Source organism: Triticum aestivum, chromosome 6D (genome assembly GCF_018294505.1).
Source record: "Triticum aestivum cultivar Chinese Spring chromosome 6D, IWGSC CS RefSeq v2.1, whole genome shotgun sequence".
Classification (NCBI taxonomy): Eukaryota; Viridiplantae; Streptophyta; class Magnoliopsida; order Poales; family Poaceae; genus Triticum; species Triticum aestivum.
This window is the reverse complement of record NC_057811.1, coordinates 59,455,020-59,474,597: the sequence shown is the minus strand read 5'-3', so window position 1 is coordinate 59,474,597 and position 19,578 is coordinate 59,455,020. Positions and strand designations below refer to the sequence as shown.

The 19,578-nt window shown below is 44.3% G+C and overlaps 2 protein-coding genes across 2 annotated transcripts; one reads left to right on the top strand and one right to left on the bottom strand.

Annotated features, from left to right (window-relative positions):
- Positions 1-753: 753 nt before the first annotated feature.
- Positions 754-1,371, top strand: LOC123143521 (photosystem II 5 kDa protein, chloroplastic). Its single transcript, XM_044562462.1, has one exon. The coding sequence runs from the start codon at positions 859-861 to the stop codon at positions 1,177-1,179; it is 321 nt and encodes a 106-aa protein (XP_044418397.1). The 5' UTR covers positions 754-858; the 3' UTR covers positions 1,180-1,371.
- An 11,840-nt stretch (positions 1,372-13,211) lies between these two features.
- Positions 13,212-13,841, bottom strand: LOC123143520 (histone H2B.4-like). The gene has a single exon (XM_044562461.1). The coding sequence runs from the start codon at positions 13,751-13,753 to the stop codon at positions 13,346-13,348; it is 408 nt and encodes a 135-aa protein (XP_044418396.1). The 5' UTR covers positions 13,754-13,841; the 3' UTR covers positions 13,212-13,345.
- Positions 13,842-19,578: the final 5,737 nt, after the last annotated feature.

Genomic DNA, 19,578 nt, shown 5'->3' with positions numbered 1-19,578 from the left:
ATGTATGGTGGGCCCTACACCAACAGTAGTGCGGAGTCCCTCCACACAATAAGATAGTAATAAGGATGGATGGAGTTAGAGTAAGCAGATAAATGGTTGATGACTAATTCAAATCTCTCGATGTAATCTGCAACTGAATTAGTTTGGGAAATGGTGTCAAACCAACGTATCAACAACCGGTGTAGACCGTGTTTGAATCTTGTGCAAAGCAATGTTGGAAAAGACTCCCAAAGGAACCCCGAAAGCTTTTTCGAAATCGACTGCAACCAAACATAAGCCGGCCCCGAGAAACTCATAGAGGTCCTGGGTACTCATAAATTCTCATGGATGCCAAATATTTGAAATACTGCTCGTTCCAAAACTCCATTTTGGTCCGTTAATCCCCTATGCCATGCGTACTTTGTGTGGAAAAGAAAATGCTATGCCTGAACACCCTTGTTTCTGATTAGACGCGCTCGATTAACTCTTCGATACCACTGACATGTGAAGGCACTTTTGTTTACTCTTGGGCATCATGGACGTACCAGAGGTCGAAGGGCCACGATGGCGATCGCAGCCATCCGGTCCAGAAATCCGCATCCGGCCTCCATCCAGGTCCTCCCATTTGTTATCCACCGTACCCCAGCGTTATCCAACCAGAATTCTCCTCGCCTCAGCCATGTCACGCGCCGCCGCCACATGGCCGCTCGCCAGTGGGCACGCCATCCCCGCGACAGATAAGGCGCGCCCTTGCCTTGCAGCCCAGCCGGCCGTATCTTCATAACCAAATAGCCCCGCACCAAAACGCACCCCACTAGCATCATCGTCATCACACATTCCCAGCGCAGATCGTCCCAAAACCTCAGCAGCTCCGTCCCGATGGCGTCGCTCACCATGATGGCGTCCCTCTCCGCGGCCGTGGCGGTCGACCGGCGCGCGGCCGCCCCACGCCGCGGCCTCGTGGTGGCCCGGGCCGCCAAGGTCGAGAGCCAGCAGGAGCCGGCGGCCAAGATGGCAGCCGTGGAGCCCGCCACCGACGGCCGCCGTGCCGTGGTGTTTGCTGCCGCCGCTGCGGCCTTGTCGGCCATTGGCGGGGTGGCCTTCGCCGAGTCGGACGTCAAGAAGGGGAGCCCCGAGGCCAAGAAGAAGTACGCCCCCGTCTGCATCACCATGCCCACCGCCAAGATCTGCCACAACTGATCCGGGGTGAGGGGACGATGATGATGCGGGTGGGCGGTAAATATTGTACTACGTACGGTTTTATCTCTTGTCGAAGTTCGAGCTTAGATGCATAGGGCCGCGTTGCGTGCGCTTGGACGCCGCCATGGACGGTCTCTAATGTTGTTGTATTATCCATTGCAAATTCGAGGTGAAACCGCACTTGTTTGATTACTTTCATGCACGCGCCCTTTCGTCTGTCGAGTGATCTTCTTCCCTGAAAATGAATTGATCACAACGCTGACCTGAGGGGACTGTTGTCTGTCACGCCGTACTGGGTATGGATGGGTTATCTGACTATGCAGGGAGTGTACGAACGAACAAAATCGCCTAATCTTTGTTCTTATCTGCAACCGGACCGTACCCGCCCCAAAAGTCCGGGCAAGCTGCCCAGTCAGTGTTCGGATGCAAAAACGCCATCCAATCGGCCTCTTCATAGCCGGCCCAAACGCCCGGACTGACGGATAGGGCCCACGCGGGAACGCGGAGAGACCGTTGATCCGACGGGTGCCTCATCGGCTCTGCGTCACGTGGCGCCGCTTCGGCATGCCGCCCGAGGGAGGAAGCGGGCTATTTAAGTCGAACGGCGGTCGTGGGAGTAAGTCTGACAGTAAGAGTAGGGGGTACGTAGGAGGAGGCAAGATCCTAGCTACGGTGAGGTTGTGCACGCAAGGTTTACGAGTTCAGACCCTTTTTTGAGGAAGTAACAACCCTACGTCTCGATGTCCGGAGGCTTGGTCGACTGGAGTATGCGTGAGAGTTACAGGGGGTGCGAACCCTTGTGCCCGTGGAGGGGGTGGCTTATATAGAGTGCGCCAGGACCCCAACCATCACACGTTACACAGGGTTCAATGTACATTAAGACAGGGCGTTACTGGTAACGCCAACTATAAAGAGCTATAAATGACCTTTAAGACTACAGAGTGAACGCCTGACCGTTGCCATCCTGAGTGACTTTAGATCTTCTGTACTCCGAGTGGTTTCTTATATGGCCGAGTGACTTCATCTTGGTCGAATGAAATTGGGGTATCCGAGTGGGATAACTGGTCGAGTGGATTGCACTCCAAGGTTACTTCAGTCGGTATCTTTTGTTATACTTTGAATATTTTTGACTCTAGGGTAGTGACCTTGGGTAGGATGTCTAGGTCGGGCCTATGACCCTACCCTAGGTCCATGGCATCGTCATTAGCCCCCGAATGGATTGAGGTCCGAGTGAAAAGAGAGTTGAAGTTGATCCCGACCTGATTCTTATGCTTCGGAGGCATTTTACCTGGGTCTGGGAACCGTGCTGAAACTTCAACTTTATTTCAATCGCCTTGATCGATTCAAAGGTCGTCGAGTGAACTATACTAATAATCTTCGAATGTTGATATGGTACGAAATCTTCGAGGTGAAACCGCACTTGTTTGATTACTTTCATGCACGCGCCCTTTCGTCTGTTGAGTGATCTTCTTCTCTGAAAATGAACTCATCACAACGCTGACCTGAGGGGGCTGTTCTCTGTCACACCGTACTGGGTATGGATGGGTTATGTGACTATGTAAGGAGTGTACGAACAAACAAAATCGCCTGATCTTTGTTCTTCTAAGAGCATCTACAACCAGACCCCATACCAGCCGCAAAAGTCCGGACAAGCTGCCCGGTCAGTGTCCGTATGTAAAAACGTCATCCAATCAGCCTCTCCATAGCCGGCCCAAAAGCCCGGACTGACGGGCACTCCCCATATCCGGTCAAAATCTGGGGCAGATATAGGGAGGCCCGGACGCACCCGAGCATGCCCGTCACATCGGACTGACGGATAGGGCCCACGCAGGAACGCGGAGAGACCGTTGATCCGACGGGCGCCTCCTTCGCGCTGCGTCACGTGGTGCCGCTTTGGCATGCCGCCTGAGGGAGGAAACTGGCTATTTAAGCCGGACGGCGACAGTAGAACCCTAGCCCGCCCCATTTCTTCCCCTTTCTCCACACCGCACCAGCACTTCCACTTCCGTCCGATGTACTACTGCCTCGCAACACATGCAACACCTCACGCATCACATCATCAACAACAAGATGCCAATAATGTTTATAGAAGACCATTGGGAAACCGTCCACTCCAGTAGCTTTTCGATCCCCTATATCATCAAGGGCTCTCTTAACCTCCTTCGGGGTGAATTCTGCCGATAGAAACTCGTTCATTTGCATGGTCACCTTTGGGGATATATGGTTCGGGATGTCACTAGTATCAGCACCTGTCACAGGGGTAAACAAGGAAGAAAAGTAGTTAGTAATAAGTGCCTTTATGCCTTCTCCTCCTCTACCAGAACTCCATCCTCCCTCCTCAACTAATTACATTCTTTTTCTACCGTTCTGATGCGAAAGCCTAGAAATAGTGTGTGTTACGGCCTCCATTAACCAGCCAATTTGCATGATCTATCTGCTACCACATAAGGTCCTCCCGTTCTTCAAGCTTTTCCGCCACACCCTCCCAGGTTCTCCTGCGCCTCCCACCAGTAGACCGCTGCACCCTCAGGCTACCATCCCGCAACAGCACCACGGTCGATGATTAGAGTGATGGGGATCCCCATTATTGATCTTATACGTCGGGAAACAGTCACACCACTCTGGTGTTGCAACAACACGGCCTAGACGTTCACTCGGAACCGAGGTCATAGCAGAATACAGTAGTCTAGGGCATCATGAAAATTTCGCATATATCTATATCACGAGGTGCACCCCCTTGCTTTTCATGACTAAATAGTACTCCATTAAAATTACCAAGGCAACCCCACGGGAGCTGAATCCGGTTATGTAATCTACGAAGGAGCCTCCAAGTCTCGACCTTTCTCTCCATGTGTGACTCCTAATATGTGCCAGTTAAGCGCCATTTGAAACCATCCTTCTCCTTCACAACTGCATCAATGTGCATACACCCCATCCATCTTACCGTAACATTTAGGCCCCGTCTCCAGACCAATGCCAAACCATCGCTCTTCCCATCTTTGATTTTCTACTCTCATCTGTACGAAGTTGTGGAAGGACAGCAGCAGTTGGTTGGAAAATTTCAAGCAAAAGCATTTGATGCAAAAGGGTTCATTTTTTTTCTTCTTTCTCTTCAGTTTTTACCAGCGGTTTTGAATTTGGTTTTGTGTGTTTTCTTGTTATAGGCCAAACCCGTATATGGCAATTGTATGAGGGAACTTTTAGCAAGGACATCCATTCGGCAAGGGGAAGACAGAGTTTTTGCCATTTCCGTTTATCATATATTGAGTGCTTCTTGTCACGACAAATCTCCCCCTTTATTTTTATGGCAACTGATCTTTTTTAGCGCAGGACAGACACATACACACATATACTCATCCCTATGAGCGTACGCATGCACACCCCACCCTGTGAGCATCTCCGAGAGACTGAACCGGCACACCATTTTGAGATTGATGTAGTCGTCACAGATGCCTTCATAGTCGATGGAGACGTCGTCTCCTTCCACTGAACACACATCGTCAGAAGGCTTGAAATAAATCCAGAAAAATGCAACCACCAATGCCAATTATAGGACTTGAATCCTGGTTGGTTGGTTCCACCACATAAAGTAAAGTTAATCATCTGAGCTACACTCAGTTCGCAATGGCAACCGATCATTGTACATGTAAATTGCATCTTCTTGCCCAGGCAAATCACACGTGATTTTGATAACAAATCCATTGGCTTAATAAGGGCAACTTCTCCCCCAATTATTACTAGTAGATTATAGGAAACTTCTCCCTTAATTTGTTTGTAGAGAATTGCACATATATGGCAATAGAATTTTTGATTCCATGGCATGCACATACCGTACTGTGTAGATCCTGTAGCTTTTCAGGCCATCATATGTGGATCTCTCGCCTTTTCAGCCCATTCTGTGTAGATCCCTCAATTTTTCAGGCTTGTTAGTGGGACTTTTTTTCAGAAGAAACTTGTTACTGTGTATATGATCAGGTGCTTAGGTTGGGCCTGTTTCTTTATGGCCCCTTAACCTGGCACGTTTATAATCACGTTAGCCAGAAAGAAGAGCCCCTAATCGGCGCCTTCTACACCTGTTAGGAGTTCCGGCATTCCCCTAAAAAAAAGGAGTTCCGGTCGCTTTCGCCAAGGCGCATTTGGGTTTCAGTCAATGGTCAACCAGCCAACGGATGACCAGTTGACTTTTGAAGAGAAAAAACGCAACAAAAATAAAAAAATAAAAACTAGTGAATTTTAAAAGTTTCACAAATTTTAAAAGTTCATAAATTTCGAAAAAACACGATTTTGAAAAATAAAACTTCATGGATTTAAAAAAATTGGCTTTAGAAAAAGTTCATAGATATTTAAAAAAGTGAGCAAATTTGGAATCGTTTGTGAAATCTGAAAAAAAAAATCAGAAAAAAAAACACCAATTTAAACAAATTATGACTTGGAAAAGTTCATAATTTTAAAAAATGAAAAAAGTTTAAGTTCATGAAAATTGAAAAAAAATTACGGATTGGAAAAAAGCTCAAAGAAATTTGAAAAGAAAAACAATTTTGAAAAAGGTTCATGGATTTATGAAAAGGTTCATGAATTTGATAAAAAAATAAAAAAGACAAAGAAAACTAAAACCAAAAAGAAGAAAATAAAAGGAACCGAAATGAAAAATAAAATGAGAAAACCGGTTGGGGAAACCAAGAAGAAAATCCCCCAAAAAACACAGTACAAATCACTGAAAAAGGATCCCGAAAAGTGGTGGAAAAAAGATATATATGGGCTGACCCATTTACAAATATAGTGCAGTGGAGGGTCTTTGTCGGTTTGTGATTTGTACTATATTCGGCGCTGAAGTGGAATAGGAACTAGGTAGCAAGAAGACATGTGATTGGGTCGCTGGAAAGGGTTGGGGGGGGGGGGGGGGGGTGGATCTGAAGGAAACATATGCGCGGTATTAGGGCATCTTAAACGTTGGCCCCTTTTAGGAAGTGGTATCCGTCCGCGGATAGTGACACGAGAGCCGGCCATTCAACCATGCATGCATACATTCCGAACCGGATTTTAACAACCGAATGAATTACCTGCAAATCAGATGACTTTCATCTAAACATGAGCAAATTCATTATATTTTTCACATATTTCATTAAAAAAGCGGTTGGACCTAAATCTAGTCAAAGTATACAGCGGCAGGCGGCCTCTATCCGCATCGCACGGTGGACCTGCCAGCTAGCTACAAGGGCGGCCAACTCGTGCTTTTGCTCCGTCGAGAGGCTCTCCCACAATGCGCTAGAACTCACAGTCATGGAGGAGGTGGTGCACGTAGGAGGATGTGAAGCGGGACGTAGTGTGGTGCAGTTTGTACCAGGTTGGCCTTATTTGAATAGCGGATGCCGGCCAGGCCAAGCTGCGGAGTGTGTCAATGGGGGTGCCGGAGTTGGTTTCTCGTCCAGTGTGCCTGTTTAATGACACAAGGCGGGTGGACCGGCAGCCCGTTTGATTGCGCTAGATATCCTTCTCGTCCCATCCAGTTACATTCTCCGGCATTGGATAGGCGTCGACATAGGGACGCAGCGAGGGTTGCGCTCTCGTCCTGTGTGTCACTTCAATGCTGACACCAGTAAGAGATCGCGTCCGCTCTGGGGCGGCATAAATGCTATGCGCGGCAACCGTTTGGCACGGGAGAGGGTTTGGGGTGGGTCCAGCGTGTCCGTCGCATGCGTGGCACCGGTCCGGACGCCCGCAAAGCTCCCCTGATTTGTCTTTGATTTGCGGAAAAACAGAGGTCCCCACAGACCAATGAGGTACCTTAATGGATAACAAAATCGGTCTAAAACACTCCATCCAAACGAATGCAATCGGTTTGAAGGTCGACATTGAAGATGCCTTATAGCGTCCTAAAATAAAGATAGATGGCAAAATCGTTGGAATAACATCTTACACGAGATAGATAATAAATCGTAAATAAATGACAGAATCTTCTCTAATACAGTACTTCATCCGTCCTAAAATAAGTGTCTTTACTTTATACTAACTTTAATAGAAAGTTGTATTGAGCATCTATTAACACGATAACAACAAATTTAAAGAGGAAACCAACCGACATAAAGATCCGACAAATATACTAATATGAACAAGCGTTGTTCACCAGAAAGATTTCTCAAAATCTAAATTCACCTCGATGAATGAACAAAGGCCTATCCTGAAGTCGTCCTCGTCTTCCTCGAGGTACTTGGTATATTCATTGATCTTCTCCATCATGTGCTTGGGAGACGGGTGCAGTTTGGCAACCCTGGCGAAACGCTTCTTCCACTCCTTGGCCTCGTCGTAGTGTGGAGTTTGCCCGCCCTCCGGTACTCCTCCTCCATGGCAATGTAGAGCATGGCGTCCGCGTGCGCCGCCTTGACAAACGTCGGCAGTGCCTGCAGCCGCTCTACCTTCTGCGCCTCCGTCTCGTCATGCTGCCCGCCGCCGACGGCGGCCGTTTTCCCCGCGTTTGAGCTGGCTCTTTTCCCCATGCTGCCTCGGTGGATCTCCCCTCTCTCCTTCCCGTGTATATAGTGTAGAAGTTTATCAAATTCATGTTTTTCTTTAGCTTTTTCTAACAATAAGCTGATGACTAGAGATAACCTCAGGAAAAAACAGATTATCAAACCTCTAGATTGTGTTTTCTGCTTTGAGGCTGAAACATGTGCCCACTTATTCTTTGAATGTGTGGTGGCTAGGCAGATTTGGCCACTGATTACAAGTCATTTTAGGGTAGACATAGGAACTGACTTTGAATCAGTTGCTAAATTTTGGGTCTCTAGTAAAAAACACTCAGCACTCAACTCTGTCAGCGCTGCTGTACTTTGGTGTATTTGAAAATATAGGAATTCTATCATTTTCAATAACACCTTATGGATCTCGATTAAACAGGTGCTGAGGTTGATCTTAAGGACTATAAAGAACTGGACTGTGCTGTCCTCGGGCGAGATTGCAGAAAGGCTGGAGGCCTTCTCAGCACATCTTGCAAACTTCTTGAGACGCCCCTTGATGATCAGTGGCTAATGATGGGACTTCCCAATGAAGCCCCTCTGGTGGACCCATGGATCAAGCTGAAGATCACGGACAACACTTATGGCTTTGCCTCTCCTTCCAAGAAGTGTGAGACCGGAGCAACCGCATTCCCAAGCCCGATCTCGACCCTGACAGCAACCTTGTCTCCTCAAGCTGCGGCAGCACCCCTGTTGAAGACTCGCAAGGCCTCCTAGGAGCTGCTCTGCATCTACGGCGCGATGTTTGTAGCCTTGCGGGCATACTATAGCTGTAGTTTTTATCAGAACCTGATGTAGTTTTCTTTCGTTCTTTCTGAACTGCTCCTCTCAGTGAGCTGAGGTGTGCGAACGACTTTGTGTGATTTCATTTGAGTAATGGAACCGGGGAGGAGCCTCCCTGTTCTTCTAAAAAAAAGTTAACCTACGTAGTTGTGTACATATAGGATTGGGAGTCAGGCTGAGTCCTAGTAGTATTAAAAAATGTCCTAGTCGAGTTCCAATCTTGTATGAACGTATAAATAAGCACGGCAGGGTGGATTTGTACAACCAGAAAATAAGGAATTTTTTTGAGTGGCAGAAAATAAGGAAATAAGAGGGGAAAAAAGGCAGGAGCGACATGGGCTATCAACAAAGTCTCCGGATGCGAACCAACATGTGGTTGGATGGTTAGAGAGACTGTGGTATCCCAGCCCATCAGAGTTCAAGTCCTGGTGCTCGCATTTATTCCTGAATTATTTCAGAATTTTCGGGATGCGCATTCAGTGAGAGGAGATGTTCCCGTCGACTAGCTTGCTAGCTTTGCTCTGTACCTGCAGATATTCCTTTGCTATGTAGGAATGAATATTCCAACAGTTGAGCAATGAAATCTTTTTAACCCCACAAAAGAAGCTTGCTAGCTTTGCACATACATGTTTTTGCTCCCGGTTATTTGATATAGCGATCCCCAAATCCCCGCCGCCTCTGTGCGCGGCTGTGGCTTGTCGTTGGCTTCGATAGTGCCTCTTCTGTTCTATGGTGTAACTGCACGTTAGGTTGTCTCTTTCATAATGCACGGATTGTTTGGATACAGATCCTTTTAGACACGATTTTGGATGTGATCACCTACAAACTTGTTGGTCGGTGACGGGATCGGCCTCGTTGGTCCATACTTGGGCCAAAGTCATTTTAAAGGCACACAGCCAGCCAGGTTCTGCCAGCTTGGTCCAACAAGACCTACCTTTATCTTTTTTTCTTTTTTTTAGGAAAGACCTTTATCTTCAATCTTTACTACTCCTCGAAATAGGCTTTCGCCCCCCTTTATTATAAATAAAAGCACAAACCGAGCAAAGTACAAGGACAAACGATACAAGGTGGTGAGGTAACTCTCTTACAAAGCAGATCCTAGGCTACCCGGATCGCGAAGAGGACAAGCAAATGTGCTACCGAAGAAGAACATAGGAGACACTGAGAACAACCCTACGCAACACCCTATGACAACCTAAGCTCCTAGACAACGCAGCCAAGAGGGAAAACGACGCAGAGCATCGTCGCTGGCTAGCCCCACTTGGCAAGGGTCTTCACCCGGATCTCTGATGTGGAGAGGAGATCCACGACGACGTCTTCAAGAAGAGAACGACGCCCGCAAGCGTCGCCCATCGCCGGCACAAAAGCGTAGAGCTTCCGCTCGGCACCCCGCCAAAGTCACCGAGGCCCTAGGGCAAACATGACGTGCCCAAACCCCAGATCCAGACCTGGGCGACGTCCAACAGAGGATGCGCCCGAGCCACCAGCCTCTACCCCTCTTGTCGCTCTCACGACCAAGAAGGGAGCCACCGCCGCCGCCATGGTGCCCGCCGAAGAGCCAACCATGTAAACCGCCATCCGAAGCCGCCATGGTGCCCTCTTTACTTTACTACTCACCCGATGTGCGAGGCTTAGTTTGTGGTTGCTAAACTATAGTGTTGAACTTATATAAATTAGCTGAGAATAATCATCACAAAAGTAGGAGAATTTCGTAATGAAGCTTTTTTTAAAAAAAAAGGAGGAATACCCCCGCCTCTGCATCTCATTATGCACACAGCCATTTTAATAAAAGGTCCAGGCGAAATCAAGTGTTTAGCAGTAGGGACCGTACGTGTGTATCAAATTTGCCAATCACTGCTGCAAAGGCTCTATATCTGATGATCTGAACTTTACTTACAGAAATCCAAACCGTTTCAGATGCTTGGTTGAAGGATGCTTGGTTTCAGATTCTTGGTTACAGAAACTGAATAAACATGTCTGAAGCAAGAATCCGATGTGACAGTCAAGCATACTTAGGTCGTTCCCTCAAGCAGCAACGTGCTTTTTTTTTATTTGCGAAATAAGCAGCAACGTGCTTGTTTCTTCAGACGGAACAATAACCACAAGCAGCAACATTGTAACAAGCCTACACCTCGCTGGCAAATGGAAAGTGGATGAGAAGGTGTTATATCAGCTCATGCGCCTACATGCAGAGATGGCACGTTGGTTTGTACGGGAGCGCATGGCTAGCCAGGCAACTCGGCATCAAGAATATGTTGCTCAGCGTGAGTTGAACTTGAATGGAATCTCAGTTTGAGCAGCGTTTAACCTGAAAAACGCTGGATAAATCGAGTCTTGTGTAAGCGAGTACGTTGTAGAACTCGCTTAGGACTTGATCCGGCAAAAGCGACGCCTTAGTTACCTGTTGCCTCCCAACCCTAATGAGCGAACATTCATTATTAAATAGATGATTTTCTATAAAAGCGTGAAGTCAATTTTAACAATTTAGTCTGAAGAATATATGCTATCTTTGGGGTATGTGCCAAATGTTACATATCCCGTGTATCGAACTTTAGTAGACCTGTACTTGGAAACACTTGTATAGGATGTGTTATCCCACCCCACATGTTGTGTTTCTAATAGGGTCTAACCAGCAACAACCGAGTATACGCCCATACCACTGGTAATTGTTGAGTTACTAGTGACCAGCGTTTGCTTTGTCACTAGTATCAGGGCGACTATATACTATAGCTGCATAGAGATCTCTTGATTTTGGTACTAAATATAATTTATGATATTATCATTCGTGGCAATGTCTTTGATAATATGTTAATTCCTTAAAGATTTAAATAATTTTATAGGTAATGGTAGGTAAAACTGAAAAATAATTACAATTTTCATCTGAGATAATTGTCCGTGTGTCGCAACGGGGTATAAAAATTATAGTAGGTAGCCCGTAATTTACTTGTCCATGTTAATTTGATTGTGTAAACACATAAGATTTATTTCATAAGCACTTATTTGGTAAGCATTTATTTTCTTACCAAAAAACATAATTTCACTTGGTAATTAAATAAAATGTGAGGCAATTAAGGAAATTTTGTGAAAAGCCGCCGGTGAGAAAAACAAGAGATGCGAGAAAAAAATCAAAATGAAGGAAGAGAGAAAGAACCATACGTAATGTTGGACAAATGAAGAGCGGACTGCAGAGCCTTGTGTTCTTTTTAAGTAGGGGAGGTAACAAAGAAAATCCAATAAAATGTGCTACCTCATTATTAAATAGATGATTTTCTATAAAAGCGTGAAGTCAATTTTAACAATTTAGTCTGAAGAATATATGCTTGGGAAATATATGCATTATATAAATTTCATTATTTTCTACAAAAAATATTGTCATGTCGGAGAATCCATAAACTCTATCGATTTTTATAAATATTTTATGATTGAATTTCGCAATCGCAATTATGTATTCTTAAAAAAATTATCCAACCTATGGGAATCTAATAGGAGACATATAAACTAAAGTGTGCCAAGTGCAAATAAAGTATTTATGTTTGCAGTAGAGTTTTCTTTCTCATATTATTTTATTTGGTTTTGGAAAAACACAATTAAGTTTTAGATATTTGTTTTTTTGTAAAAAATGATAAATGCACCCTGAGCAATGTACATGTATTAATTAATCTACTAACTTAATCATTGCAGATTTCTAGGAATGGTAATATATATGGTTTCAATGTTTGTGAATAGATGGCCATATTATATTTTTGTCATCCATTATTTTGTTGAAAGAATTCATGTAGTGTATAACATTCGTGATCCCTTTTCTATATGCTCCGTTTCGCGCTTAATACTGGCCTTGGCAAAAGCGTTGTGACGGGATAGCCTAATGCAGAATTTCTCTTGGTTTTAGTGGCCTTACCCATATCATTGTAAAAACGGATTTGCTATTCCCCCATTGATTGACTTAGTTTCTGTCAAGTCTCAGTCAACCAAGCTTAGTAGCCATTCTTGCCTCCGATTCCATATTTGTTTTTTTATGTATATATTTTATTTATTCTATTTGTTTTCAACCGCAAGACAACGATCGCACGGCGCATATGCATGAGTTTTCACTCACGCTTTCAATGAGGATCGGACTTGGTTGTTCAACCATGGGCTAAAAATTTAACAGCTCATCCAACGATTGAGGCTTAGTTTGCGGTCACTGAACTATATATAATGTGTTGAACTTATTTTATAAATTAGCTAAAGAAAATCGTCACAAAAGTAGGAGAATTTGATGATCAGATGCATACTTCACATCTTCCCAATCAAATCAAGTGTGTAGATGTACATGTGTCCCTGTTAATGATATAAAATTCAGGTGGGGAAAAATCTCCCCCGGTGAAATTTCAAAGAAAAATTGCCGGGAGATCCAAACCATTCCAGATCCCTGATTTGAAAGTGGTCAATTATCAGCATCAATTTCGAATACAAGCTTTAAGTTCCGTGAAGCAGCAAAACGTTGTTAATCAAGTTTGCCACGCACACAAACACAGCTTACACGCCTATGAAATTAGTTTCACTATAGTAAAAGGCTGGTCATACTTTCTTTACTACCCGAGTGGAGCTCCATTTCTCAAGAAGGATCAAACCATTTGTTTCAGACAAGCATTTGTGCAATACTTTCAGAGATGCAAAACCATCTTCCTGGCTTTAAGCCCAAGATGAGACTGAAAAAACATGTTGGAAACAAGAATCCAAGGCGACAGTCATCCATTCAAGCAGCAACATGACTATTTATTCAGCAGCACCATTGTTACAACATGACACTGTCAGAAAACACACAGCTACCTACAGAGTTCCTCAGACGAGGAAGAAGAAAGAAACACAAGACTCAACGCACGAGGAGCCTAGGACGAGGTGAACTTGGTGACGGCCTTGGTGCCCTCGGAGACGGCATGCTTGGCGAGCTCGCCGGGGAGGACGAGGCGGACGGAGGTCTGGATCTCGCGGGACGTGATGGTGGGCTTCTTGTTGTACCTCGCGAGCTTGGCGGACTCGCCGGCGAGCTTCTCGAAGATGTCGTTGATGAAGGAGTTCATGATGGACATGGCCTTGGAGGAGATGCCGATGTCGGGGTGCACCTGCTTGAGCACCTTGAAGATGTAGATCTTGTACGTCTCCACGCTCTTCTTGGCCTTCTTCTTCCCCTTCTTGTCGCCGCCCTCCTTGGACGCCGGCACCTTCTTCTCCGCCTTGGGCTTCTTGCCCGCGGGGGTCTTCTCCACCGGCTTCTTCTCGGCGGCCTTGGGTGCCATGGATGCTGCGGCGGCTGCTGCTTCGAGGGCGAGAGAAAAGTTTGGCTGGGATGGAGTAGTAGAGAGACAGAGGCGACGGATTGGAAGTGGGATGGGCCGGACTCTTTATAGGTAGGAGGAGACAGGTGGGCGCTGATTGGTGGAGCGATGGGAGCCCCGGATCGGTGACGTGCAGGGATATCAGCCGTTACCCGCTATTTCGGATGGAGGGACCGGATGCACTTCTACGCGGATCGGTGACGTGGCGAAAACGTGCGTGTAGCAGTTGGAGGAGGAGCCAGCCGACGTCTCTGTGGCGGGAACTTTGAAAGTTTGGGGGTTACCCCACTCGGGCCCCAACTGCCAGCGATAGATACTTGATCGTATTGGACCATACTCAAGCTTTTTTTTTGCGGGAAGGACCATAGTCAAGCTGTGTGAGCATTCGGTCGAGGGATGCAAGGTGTATTTGTGGATCCTGTGTTGACAATGGACACGGCTCGACAATCCTATTTGACTTAAACAGTCAACTAAAAATGCAAAGAAACAAACACATGTAGTTTGTGGTTACTATGTATTCACTCCTCACCTCTTCTCACGCTAAGCGTTTCTGCATGTTCAATATAGTACCACGTAAAAGTATGTAGTGAGATAATTTTCGCAGCAAAAATGTAAGGGTCATGAAGAAAGATGCATTGTGCTTTAAGACAAGTACATATATGGTACAAGTCATGTTGGGTACTGCCGCAAAAAAAACAAGTCATGTTGGGTATGATTGTATTCGGTTTACTGTTGATGACGAATATATCTTTTAGGCATGTGACATGATAATATGTTGATGGAATCCATGGTCAATGGTAAACCCAAATTACAAAGTTGTTTTGCATAAATAAACATAGAGACAACCAATTTATATTGCTTGTGTGATTGTACCGCAGCTTTGTAGTTGGTGTTTGCTGCTAGGGCAAGCCCAGGGTTGCCAACCAACAAGCAAAGAAAAATTCATTGCCTTTCATGCCAAAAATATATATATATATATATATATATATATTAAGGAGGATCCCAAGCCTACAGATAAGCGTGATCACTGCCATATACGGATGTGCCCGATTCAACATATTAAGGATTGAAGTCTACTACAAAGCTTCACCATAAGTATAAAGCACCCCACACATAATAGAGATTATATTGAGGTCCATGGACCATCAAACAATCATTGTCACCACCAGAATGAGCCGCCGACACGGCACTGTCGCCGCCCCCATACCGAAGCCCTCCTGACCTTGTCGATGATAGTCAGGAAGTCTTCTTGCACGTGCCCCTAAGGATCAGAGTCCCGGAGCCATAGACGTTGTCACTGAACCTTTGAATTTATTTTAATAACCTCGCACCAAATATCGTTGTCGTGTACGCGCGGCAAGAAACCCTAACCTCGCCGCCCCAAGGAGCTGACATGAATCTACGTCGGAGCTTTGTCTCATCTGTTCTGATGGATGAACTCAAGGAGGATTTGAGCCCAGAAGACCAACTAGAAGATGAAGTGTCACCATCTGCATGAGTGCCACCCCTGCAAGGACTAAAATCCTAACCTATCTACTACTCGGAGAAGAGCTACCATGATTCTCGTTCCCACTACCGTCAGCCAGAGTGTCAGATAGAGGGGATGTGAGTCCATGGGCACATTGATGAAGATCTAAGGGAGGAAAGCTTTTCCCTGATTGCCTTGTGAGAGAGGACAAAAGGAGTCAATTGGTTGACTTACTCAGCATGTTGCTTGCAACTACACCTTCATCACTCCAAAGCAAACCTTCCTAATATACATCATATCATAATAACTATGAGCATGGGAAAGATCAATCCATGTAAACTCTTCTGTCTCACTTCTTTGATCCAAAGTGCCTTCCATATGATAAACCCTATAATTATAGCCTAAATTGTTCCAAGGGAATTTAACCATGCACCACAATATGAGTAGGTGCACGCCGCACGTGAGAATCCTGGGCACACAATTCTCGGTTATAAGTCATCTACATTGTTGTGAATGATAGTGACAGAGCTATGCCGACGTTAGGCCCTCGGCCACCTTCAAGACATTAAGCGATCATAGCTATAGTACTCAATGATTTTGGTGTCAAAACCGGGCGCCACCCCATGTGCCTGGGTCCTATCTCTGCCCATGGTGAAAGATCATCACTAAAAAAAGGAGAAGCTGCTCTCTTTTGAGAGTGTAGATCATCTTTGAATGCCGACCTTACGGAGAAGCGCACTCCCTAGCTCGTAGGTTTATTATAAGGCCACATGTTGGCATGTGTGGCTAACCCATCCCCCTGAGGTGACATCTTCCTATAACCCTGTACTATAATTAAGGACCAAATTGAGGTCGAAAAACAGAAACAAAGGACATGTGGCAAGTGGGAAGGTGAATGATATCTCTTTACTAGAAGGGTACGTGCGTTGTTGATGTGCTGCAAGTCTTAGATGACAATATCGGTACATTATAAAAATCAATTATAATATTTCCAGAAAACAACTAAGCATAATAAAGCAAACATTTTGGTCCTATACATAATTTACTAGTACACAACACCTAAAGAAAATAATCTTACCATGTAAAGTAGCAAAAGAAAAATAATGTGATCATATACTTGATAATGTACATGTGACAGCTACATGAAGCTGCAAAGTTCTCTATAAATTGCTACGACTGAGTCTAGTCCAAGAAAATGAGATGGTTTCTGTGCATCCTCGAGTCACCCATGCGTTAGGGGCATACATGATTACTTGTATTATCTAAATGAGTAAAATAGAATGAAAGACTTGCACATTCACTAAAAATACAATGAGTTTAACAATCACTTGTCTGGCCACTCAATGACACAAGAACAACAAATAATAGATTCATTGTTACTAAAAGCCTACTTCCCAAACTCCATTCATTGTTACTCAACAAAAAAAACACAAGTGGTAAAAATAAATGTAAGACTTTATGGGGATGTTGAAGTTAACTAAGACACGATATTTTATGCCAAGTACAAAAGAGGACACCAATATATCTTCTTCCCATGTTAATTTTTTTTAAACTACCACTTGGGGACATTCCAAAACAAATATTGGCACAAGTACATGTCCTTATTAAAATCGATAGGACCAACCATCTAGGCCACACCAACAATATGTCCACGCTACCGTTCACTTGACAAATCATCATCTAAAAAATGATAATTGAACTATAAACACAAAGATACCAAACAAAAAAATTGAATATATTAAAGCTATTCATGGAAAAGAACAAGAAAAATGCAAGACTACCACTTACCTCACAAATCATGTTTATAATTTGATAATTGAACCGAGGAGCACAAAAGCATCTAAAAAGGAGTTGAATGAACGCTTTGTAGACTTCCTCTTAGCTATTCTACCGCCATCCCTATATGCATAATCCATCTTGTTTCCACTTGTGAAATTTGATCATATACTATACTTTAAGGATTTGTGGATATCACCCTCATCGTTGCCATGATAACAAAGAACTTTGCATAGGGATAGTCTACTCCGAGATCATTGCCATTATATAGGTAAGGTCCTATAATGATTACCTCATGTGAACTGCGAGCAAGCCATGATGTTTCATAATTGCCACTATGCATAGCCGATATCCTTTGATACTTTTATTCCTCCACATTACTATAAAGCCATGTCCATTCTTAGATGACCACTCAATTTTGAGGTAGGCTGAAATTTCCAAGACGCAGCTTAGTTTTGAGATTCAGATCCAACACATGAAAAACTGCTATTTCCCATTGTCTTACTGAATGCTTGAGGACATATATCAACCTAACAAGCATATATGTAGATGCTTAATCATGAGAACAATATCTATCATGCATCAGCACAAGAAAGAAACACATAGGTCACAACACCAAAAGAGAAAAAAAGCATTCGCGATATCAGCAAGAAGTTTTTACGATAAGTGCATGGATTTGAACAAAGTACGATCATTCAGAAAACACAACTAGATAAACTGTTATGCTCAAATGAAAATCAAAGTAACAAAAATACAATAGAACATCTTACTGTAATAGAACCAACAAGCACATTCAGAAATTTGAAATTCCCCATCATGTTGACAATTACAACTAACCACCTTAATATACCATCTTCACTTTGCTCTCTCCTCGTAGTGATTGCCCTAGTAAAGGGTCAACAAGTTGGCGGTAAAAATATATGCAAGTTGGCAAAATACATCTTCTATACTAAAAGCGCCATTAAAAATAGAGGACACGATTTAGGTCAGGTGTCTCTATGGGAAGCGGTTATTTTGAAAATTGGGCATGTTGTGACTTTGCACATTAGTACAAACTTAGCCAAAACCATGGCTCTTGCCGAAAACGGAGGGATATGCACCACAGGAGGTGGGAAGGGCAAGCACTTGAGTAAGGTTGACCCAATTTCGTTTGTTTGGAGGATATGGCGGTGTAGAGGCAGTCTATGTTTCATGGTTGATGGAAGCTATCTTCAACGTCCCGCGGTAGGTCTTGTAAAGCTAGTCCTTGTTGCTTACGGAAGACACGCAATCGAGACAACCACCGAGGTGCGTGAACACCTTCTTGTAGTCCACCATCGGCACAGGTGTCAGGATGGCCGGGTGACGATGTCCCAGATTGGGGTCACTCACCACTTCGTCTCTTGACCTGGTGGGTCGGGCCGAGCACCCCATGTCGGTTCATCAATGGACCACATCAAGGCAACTATGAAAGGAATGCTCCTGAGATACTAGAAGTCATCTACAACCCGTTTTCCGTACATGTAACTGACTAGGTTCTAACCCTAGCCCCCCTGGTACTTATATGAGGGTGTTTGGTTGGGCTTTTATTTGGCTTCTTCACTTTGGCTTATAAGCCAAAAAACACCTAAATATGTGATTTTTTTTGCCTTTTTGGCTAATAAGGTGCTTTAGAGACAATATAAGCCAAAAAACAGCTATTTAGGTGCTTTCTTCGCTTATAAGCCAAGTAAAAGCCCAACACCAAGCACCCCCTATAAACCGAGGGGTAGGGCTCGTAGACGACACACAATGATCTCATGATAGATCACCTGTACTTTGTACTTAACCCCAAATCAATACAAACACAAGCAAAATGAAGGGTATTATCTCTAAGGAGAGCCCAAACCTGGGTAAATACTTGTTCTCTATTACCATCATGTCAAGGCTACTAGCTCGGGATCCCCTACCCGAGATATGTCAAATTTCACTTCGTCACAGGGTGGAGGTGACGAGCGAGGGGAGGAAGAGGCATGTCACGAGAAAGGTGGGCATGAAGGAAAAATACACACGCACATAACACCAACGATGGATTTGATATTGTTTGCTCAATTAATCCTCTATACTTTCTTATGGGAGCAAATTTAGCTGAAATCACTATCAAAGTTTCTTAAGTGGCAGCCAAAAGCTCGCAGGCCGTCCGATAAATGTTATTGAGTTGAAGTTATATAACAACTTATAGATGATTCCCTCCTCACCCTTTCATTGGTCAATATGATTATATTCAACATCTAATTTCTATCTTTGTGTCACATTGCTGCCCCCATATCCAGTCCAGGCATGGTTCTGCTTAGTAGATTACCACAATTACAAACAACTCGAGAAGTGATATAGTGAACAATTTCAATTAATATTTAGTGTACAACATTGGTAACAAATGTGATATAGCAATCAGAGCAGGATGACTTTTTCCCATTATCTAAGAAATTTTGGAGCATAACATCATTCTTTCTTTTAATATACATGCCTTGCTATATTATTGGAAGAAAAAAATCAAGGCCAAACTTTATGCTTAAAATAAATA

Excerpts from the sequence above, each read along its gene's own strand:
- LOC123143521 (XM_044562462.1), top strand. The coding sequence starts at position 859 with ATGGCGTCGCTCACCATGATGGCGTCCCTCTCCGCGGCCGTGGCGGTC.
- LOC123143520 (XM_044562461.1), bottom strand. The coding sequence starts at position 13,753 with ATGGCACCCAAGGCCGCCGAGAAGAAGCCGGTGGAGAAGACCCCCGCG.